Below are 7,865 nucleotides of genomic sequence, written 5' to 3'. Positions count from 1 at the left end.
TATCGATGGGGAGACGTATCTGAAGAGCTCTCTTCCTGCTGACAAGAAGCTTGGCACCCATTTAAGTTTTCATTATACGAAACCGATATTGAGAAACAACAAGACGTTATCCATTTGAGTCCTTGCATGAAGTGCCGCCACGTTGCTCGACTTCTTTTCTGACCGTAGAGCAACGAGTCAAAAGAAGAAAAGAAACGTCTTTTGTTTTTCCTTTCGATGTTCACCACCACGACGCCTTTCACGTTATGGGCCACGTTGCAGCACTGGTTCGCTGCTCGACAAAAAGAAACACGAGTTGGAGGTGTTATCCTCCGTGACGTGCACTCCACCGGCTGTTATTACAGATAAAGACGAGTTGGATCGATGAGTTACGACGCATCACGACACTTGAGGTCACCCGCACCTGATTCTGAGTCTGAAATCCATTGACACATTCATGCAATCATAGCTGGAAAATTCTGGGCTGTGCTGCGAGCAAAGATGAGATACAACAAGAATCAGATGGCATAAACTAGTAAGTTGCAGCTAGGTAACATGGAAAAACGAAAAACAAGATTCTTGGAACTTAAGATACGATTTCATATAGAGCAAAGTTGGAAAAAGAACATGTCTCGTTTTGTTCTGCCAACCAATATCACACAAATCAAAGACAGACCGTCGTGATTCCGGTAGTGAGAAATTGAATGGTTAAATGTATTTCAACAAGTTCAACTAGAAGATGTCAGCTCATCAGAAAAAGTTTGTACCGCTATCTGGATCCAACTTAGACTATACAAAAATCTACAGCGCACAAATCTAATAATTTGTAGCCTGTAACGTGGAATTTATTCCTTTTCCTAGCCACCATTCAAAGTTGCATCAGAGGCAAGGCTATGACGATGCCAAAGATGGATAACAACAGCAGTACTATCCAGAATGGCAACTTCTTTCCCTGCCTTCTCTTACCAGCATCATTCACAAACTCTTTGAGATCTTGTGTTCCAGTTTGTTCTGCTTTGGCGGACAGGTGACCTGATTTATCCTCCGATGGCTGTTGTGAAATGGCCGATGCTCGAGACTTTTGTTGGTTGTACTTCTCTACATATTCTGGGAAGAGTTTCTTAAAACTAGGGCAATTCTTGCTGCTCCATACAAGAAATGGCAAGTTATGAATTCAGTACCAATAACAATGTAGTAAAAGCACAAGCAGCTCTTTATAACTCAAATAAGTCACAAGTGGAAAGTCATGTATACCAAAAATGGTTGGATAACATGGAGATCAACGGCCTCCATCCCCTACCCACCTCCCACACAACCCCAACCAAAAAAATAGAAATGAAAGCAAGAAAAGAAAAAGGAAAGCTTGCACATCAATGATACTATGCAAATAGAAAAAACAATTTTCCTACTGGCACAAAAGACGATTCTAGAGTCTTTTTTAACATCTTAAGCCTAAACGTTGAATCCTGTAGAAAGAATCTAATGCAGTCTTCTTTTATTTTCTAAACCTTCATTCTCTTTGAAGTGTTTACCATCTTAGTACAAAAAAATTTCTCCAGTAAAAAAGACTAAATTGTGGTCTTATATCAGTTCTAAAACCATCGGTCAATGTTGAAAAATATCACCATATACCTATTCGACTTCTAATCTGGATGAGTGATGAGGAACCAGATTAAAACTAGATTCTCATTATAGATTTTAATATCTGAAACAGGGTGGGTGTTGGAGGGGGCCCAAATCCTCATGCATAAACATTGAAAGCTTCAGTTGATTTTACAAGGTAAATTTATAGCACGCAAACAAGAACAATTACCTTTCACAATTGTATGCCAGTGAAGCCTTGGCTAGTTCTCGCTTTTCATTATCAGAAGATCTAATGCTGCCAGTAGTCTGATGTTTATCCAGCTGCATTTACAACAATGTAACTGTGACAAATGAAGCTAAGATGTACAACACTGATACTCCAAAAAATGTACTACCATACTAGGCCAGCATGAAATGATCATATTCTTATAAAAGAGAAAATTGTTTCATCAATTATCCTAAAATTAGCTGATCAAAACAAAGTTAGTACTTAGAACTTAGAGCTTAAGACTTCTTCAGTACTACCGTGAAGAATTATTTTTTTCCTAAATCATGACCCAGTAATAGACATTTATTTTGTTAAACGATAATGCAGAAACTGCTGCTTAAAATTACCAAAAGATGTTAAATGATTGCCATATCTCATTTCAACCTTATCTCCTTTCCTATTTGTCATTGTATATATTTTGGCATTTCCGAGTGAACACACTTTTTACCTATGGTGGATCTATAACTGATAAATAATCTTTTTAACAAATAAAAAAATGACTCCTGCCTTGGATAGGTACAATTAACCATTACTGTCATATTCCCTACTTTTTCGAGAATTTCACATTGATGTATCTTTATCATGTCACATCTGAAATTGTTTTTAATGATATATTCAAATTAAGCGAGGAAAACAGCCTCTCCATATTTTTCCACACAACATCTTGTATATCCTGGAGCTGATAATCTTTATTTTATAGAAAGATCACTTCAGGTTAGTAGTTGCTAATCCATCTACACATGCTCATCTGAAAGGTTCAGGTTCTAACATTGAAAGTAAACCAATTGTGTAACAAGCAAAAACTGTTTGCAGCTCCAACGAGACCTATGTGAAGGATATCTTCTACATACTTGGCATTTCACAAGACAAACAGATCACTCAATTTTCAAATTCCAAAACCCATATTTCAGGGGAAAAAACTGTTTTTGGCTTGACCTATTGTGTTTAGTATGGCTGAAGCAAATTTCATATGCATCTCAAAGCAAATGAAGGTAAGTGAGAATCTCAAAGTCATACATCTCGCCTAATGTGTTCCTAGCCATCTCTCTAAAGCCCATTAGCCATTAAACCCCAGTCACAAGGTCACAGCAAAAAATATAATCCAACCACAGTAAAAGAATATTAAGCATATACACATCATGGTGCTAGAAGCTGACAGAAAGTAACCATATGTTCCACACTTGATGACTTCATAAATCTTTTGCCCATAATTTATACATAAACGAAATAAAAAAAAAAGAGTGATAATGCAAACTCACCATGAAGGATAGAAGCCCTGTCAATATACTGCACCACGAAATCATCATAGTCAATATTGGAGAAACAAAAAATTTACCCTAAAGAAATTCATTTTTAAGTTTGCCATTAGATTCCCTTTTACGCAAATGAAGACCCAACTAATGCAGGAAACATGTGAAATTAGGAACAAAACACATAAATTGAAAATTCTATTAGTGCAAATCATTCTTCCTCTCATGTTTGTTGTCATACCTTGATACAGACCACATAGGATTCCAGGACTCTGGATGAACTGAAATAAAACAAGAATAAGTTATACAACTTGTGAACACAACATCAGACCAATAAATGTAGAATTTTTAACAGCAGACAAATAAATGTATTTTGGAGATATGCTAACAACTTACAGTCACTCATGGATAAGCAGATTTTCTCATTAGGGACAAACCGTCCATTGGGAGTTACCATGCTAACAAAAAGAAAGATAATAAAATGATTACACTGGTAGCAAGCTGAAACTTAAGCAATTGGCTCTACTTGTTTAATTTCAATATAATATGCAGGATTTAGTCACCGAATACTGGGAGGCTTGAATGGGTAATCAGGGGAAAACTTGAGCCTTCCATAGTAACATCCACCTTCATATAAAAATATGGTAAGAAAAGATAGACCAGCACAAAAATCGATGCATACAGATAACAACTAATGTAGTAAGTCGATTAAAGAACAACTGAGCACTGCTAAAAGATAAATTCATCAAGCACACTCTTTCAAATGTAGAAGGTGACAATTATCATGCATGTCAAGGCAAAAAAATCATTACCAGCAAATGGTGTGCCTTCACTTCCTTCAAGTACAAAATCTGAAATAAATACCACAGACATTGTCAATTCCAGTTCAAAAAATCATACCAGTTTAAGATGAACTAACAAAGGCAACTCAAGAATCAAAATCATATCCTGTCAGCTAATCAAGGTCCAAACTAAAAGCTATTTTGTATTCCTGATTACAAGAATTTTGATGTGTCAAGAGACTTGGATGACTAAATTCTCTTTATACAGTAACATGCCATATGTCCTCGAGCAACAACTGTAAAACCATTGTGCCATTTAAGAGGGTCCATGTATTCCAGAAACAAAAAATGCTCCAAAATTTAAATGAGAGCGGCGATGGGAGCAAGAATGGCATATTCCAAAAAAGGAGAAATGACTGCTTGTGTCACATGGCTATGGAACAAAAGAAACCACACTTTTAAGAAATGTAAACAAAGAAACTTGAGGAATATCGAGTAACCTGTATCCTCTTACACAAAATCGAAGACATTTATATGATATCAAAATAAATGAAGTAATCAAAAAGGGTAATATACAAAATAGCTTACTTACGCCAATCAAGAATATCAGAAGGAGAAGGACGCGCCACAATCTGAGGAGGTGGTTCCTGCAATTTAAATGAAAATATTCAGAAAATTTTAAAAATAACAGAGCATGCAGTCAGCTGATAAGAAAAAGGTGCACCTGAGATGAAAAATGCTGCAAACAAAAGCAGAGAAAAAAAGATATATTCTATCACCATATAAAGATAACCTAAATAAAAGGATTCGTGAAAAATAATTTAAATATTCTAGACAAATGACTAATTGTGAAAATTGCCTACTAACTCTCTGCAATAAGGGCCAGTTACCAAATTATTTGATTATGCAAGCACAAAAAAAGGGGAAAATACGTTAGAAGTCCACGGAGCATGTATATGAACAGAAGATACAACAATGATAGTACAAATAACTTGATATAGCATGTCACAAGAAGGAAAACTGACCATATACCGCTGAGCATTTGGAGCAAATTAATATACAGAATCATATAATAAAGAATATGATTGGTCTAGTTTATCACATAGTCCATGATTGTAACAAAAGTAACAAACTTTATTTAGCAAGACAAAAACTCTTGTTGATAGATTGATACAGCATACTGTTGGAATCTCCAACCTCATATAAAGGAAGCTGACAAGGTCTAAGAGCTCACTAGTCGCTACTATTAATTCACCAAAAACAAAAGAAGCCTTCTTGGTTAACATCCAGGGAAGCTGGCCCAATTAGCAAAAGCATCAGAGTTTGTCTTTTGCTAGTTACTTAAAAAGAAAAGCGGGAAAAGAAAGCATCCTACATTTACACATTAAGCGTTGACACAAAACAATTGACCGAGAAAATTTCATCAACATATTTAGACAGATAAAACAAAAGCACAGAAAAATAAAATCATTCAATCACCATAGAAACAAGCCTAAAGAAAAGAATTCATGAAAAACACTCTAGACAACTGACTAATTGTGAAAGTTGCCTACTGACTCTCTGCAATAAGGTCCAGTTACAAATTATTTAATTATGCATGCACAAATAATGGAAAAGAAGTTAAAAGGCAATGGAGAATGCATATGAACACACGATACAACAATGGTAATACAAATAACTTGAAAGAACATGTTACAAAAAAGGAATCATGAGCACATACTGCTGGGCATTTGGAGCAAATTAATTTACAGAATCATACAATAAAGACGATGCTTAGTCTAGTTTATCAAGTAGTCCACAATTGTAACTACCAACAAAAGTCACAAACTGTATTTACCAAGACAAAAACTCTTATCGACATATTATATTATCTTAAACAAATGACACAGCTTATTGTTGGAATCTGTTAGCCTCATATAGAAACGACCAACAAGGTGTAACAGCTCACTACTTCTAATTCACCAAAGAAACAAAATAAGCCTTCTTGAATTGATATCCAGGGAAGCTGGCCCAATAGCCAAAAAGTATCTGAGTATCTGTATTTTGGGCGTTACTTGAAAATAAAAGCAGGAAAAGGAAGCATCCTACATTTAAACATTAAGTGTTGACAATAAATTATCGACTTGGAGAAATGTCATAAACAGATTTAGGCAGATAAAAGAAGCTTACTTTGCAAATTGCACGATATTCTTTTTGAAGGCGTTTGACACATGCCCTGTCTGCCATTAACACACGCTGAGGCCAATCGGAGAGCCGATACCACCACCCCTCCAATAATTCCCAATGAAGAACCCCTCAGTTTGAGTTGATTTAGGCTTCTGCGCAACGATTGGCGGGCATAAGAAACTATAACCAACAAAGTATCAGACCGCAGCATTGACAACTAAGTCGTGCATAGTAAATGCAAATAAATGTAATAGTAATTATGAACCAGTTTGCACGATTAGGAGTCCTGCGCGAGGGCAATCAGAACAATAACAGTTAGGACGCAGAAAGATCGATCGATCCACGAAACAGGAGTCCCCGATGACCCGATCGATGAGTTACGCCGTGGAATTGGGGATGTAGATTAACCATAGGAAAAAACCACACCGCGTAATCCCAATCGGGCATTATGACAGGGAGATGAAGAAAGGGGCAGAAAGACGAACTTGCGCGAGGGCCGACCGAGGCAGCGAGAGGAGGAGAAGCGTCGCCTCCGATTTCACCGGCGCCGCGGCCCGAGGGCGATCGGAGAAACCAAGAGCGATTTAGGTTTGACCCGATCGCCCGGCCAGCATATATAGCCCGTCTCGGTGTGTTGATGTGCGTGGAGGATGTGATCTCACGGGCTCCACACGGACTCCGCCCATCGTTTGAGACCGCCTATATTCTGCACTACTATTTTATTTTCTTTAATTTATGGAAACAATTATTTTCAATATTAGATTTAAATTAATTTAAAACAATCAAATGTCCAAACATATTTGAGCAATAGAATTTTGGAAATGAAATAAAAGAGATGAGGACTCAAAACCTCATTCCATAAATTTAATAAATTTTATATCTAAGACCAAGGTTTGTCATATTGGATCGTACCGTCCGATACAGGTGGTACGTATCGATCCGATAAGTCAGCGGTATGCGAACTGTCTGATATCGATCCACACTGTAGCAGTGCACTGTAATAATGCTATAGTGGTACAGTGCTCGGTACACCGTACCGATACCGAGCCTGGGTTGAAACGTCGGTACGGTACGGCAAACCCTGCCTAAGACATTACTTATTTATTTCATTGATTTGTAGAAACCAATATTTTTTTATATTAAATTAAAAATTTGCTTCAAATTGATTTAAAAAACCAAATTTTGGAAATGAAAAAAATACTGAAAGAAAAGAGATGGGACTCTAAATTTATACCTAAAACACACACAAACACACTTATCAAAAATTGAGAATTAAATAATTCAATCAAATTAATTAGGTTGAATAATAAGACTATGGCTCCATATCGTTAATTAAGTCGCGCCATTAGTCATCGAATATAAAATGTTCGATATTTTTATTTCATGATTTTTTAGATGATATTATATAGTATTTTTAAAAAAATTAAAAAGTTATATTTGTATTCTGTAAATATTAAAATGATAATGCTACATCGAGATAATATTTATAATGAACATTTAAGTATTTACAATGTAAAATATGAAATGCGAATTCATATTTCAAATGTGTTTCGATACTTAATAGACATTTCAAATGTATTTCCAAACACACTCAAAATAATCAACAAATGACGTTTGATGATTCAAATAATTATTTATACTCGAGTAATATCGAATATTTCAATAAAACTATATATGTTGCATAAACCATCCACGGTTATGAATTTAAACTCTCGATCCGTCCATGAATAATGGAGGACACCACCTCTTGTACAGATATCAAAATCAATATTAAATATGGATTCGATATGTTTTGAATCAATCACACTTGAGTATAATTAATTAGGAACATGAAAA

The 7,865-nt window shown here is 35.8% G+C and overlaps 1 protein-coding gene across 3 annotated transcripts; it reads right to left on the bottom strand.

Annotated features, from left to right (window-relative positions):
- Positions 1 to 672: 672 nt before the first annotated feature.
- On the bottom strand, positions 673 to 6,673 carry LOC103969027 (ubiquitin-conjugating enzyme E2 34). Of its 3 annotated transcripts, XM_065129760.1 has the most exons (11): positions 6,515 to 6,667; positions 6,295 to 6,315; positions 6,033 to 6,181; positions 4,456 to 4,510; positions 3,894 to 3,932; positions 3,645 to 3,708; positions 3,478 to 3,539; positions 3,323 to 3,362; positions 3,091 to 3,118; positions 1,793 to 1,884; positions 673 to 1,121 (listed from the first exon to the last, which is right to left on the bottom strand). In XM_065129760.1, exons 3-11 carry the CDS (start codon positions 6,087 to 6,089, stop codon positions 848 to 850), a joined length of 711 nt encoding a protein of 236 aa, XP_064985832.1. In that variant the 5' UTR covers positions 6,090 to 6,181; positions 6,295 to 6,315; positions 6,515 to 6,667; the 3' UTR covers positions 673 to 847. The 3 variants fall into 3 exon arrangements, with proteins under 3 accessions (XP_064985832.1, XP_009380708.2, XP_009380709.2); XM_009382433.3 differs by lacking the exon at positions 6,295 to 6,315 and having other exon boundaries at positions 6,515 to 6,673; XM_009382434.3 differs by lacking the exon at positions 6,295 to 6,315 and having other exon boundaries at positions 6,033 to 6,209; positions 6,515 to 6,670.
- Between the last annotated feature and the right edge of the window lie 1,192 nt (positions 6,674 to 7,865).

Source organism: Musa acuminata, chromosome BXJ2-10 (assembly GCF_036884655.1).
Source record: "Musa acuminata AAA Group cultivar baxijiao chromosome BXJ2-10, Cavendish_Baxijiao_AAA, whole genome shotgun sequence".
Classification (NCBI taxonomy): domain Eukaryota; kingdom Viridiplantae; phylum Streptophyta; class Magnoliopsida; order Zingiberales; family Musaceae; genus Musa; species Musa acuminata.
The sequence above is the reverse complement of the archived record's forward strand: the minus strand, read 5'-3'. Positions and strand labels throughout refer to the sequence as shown.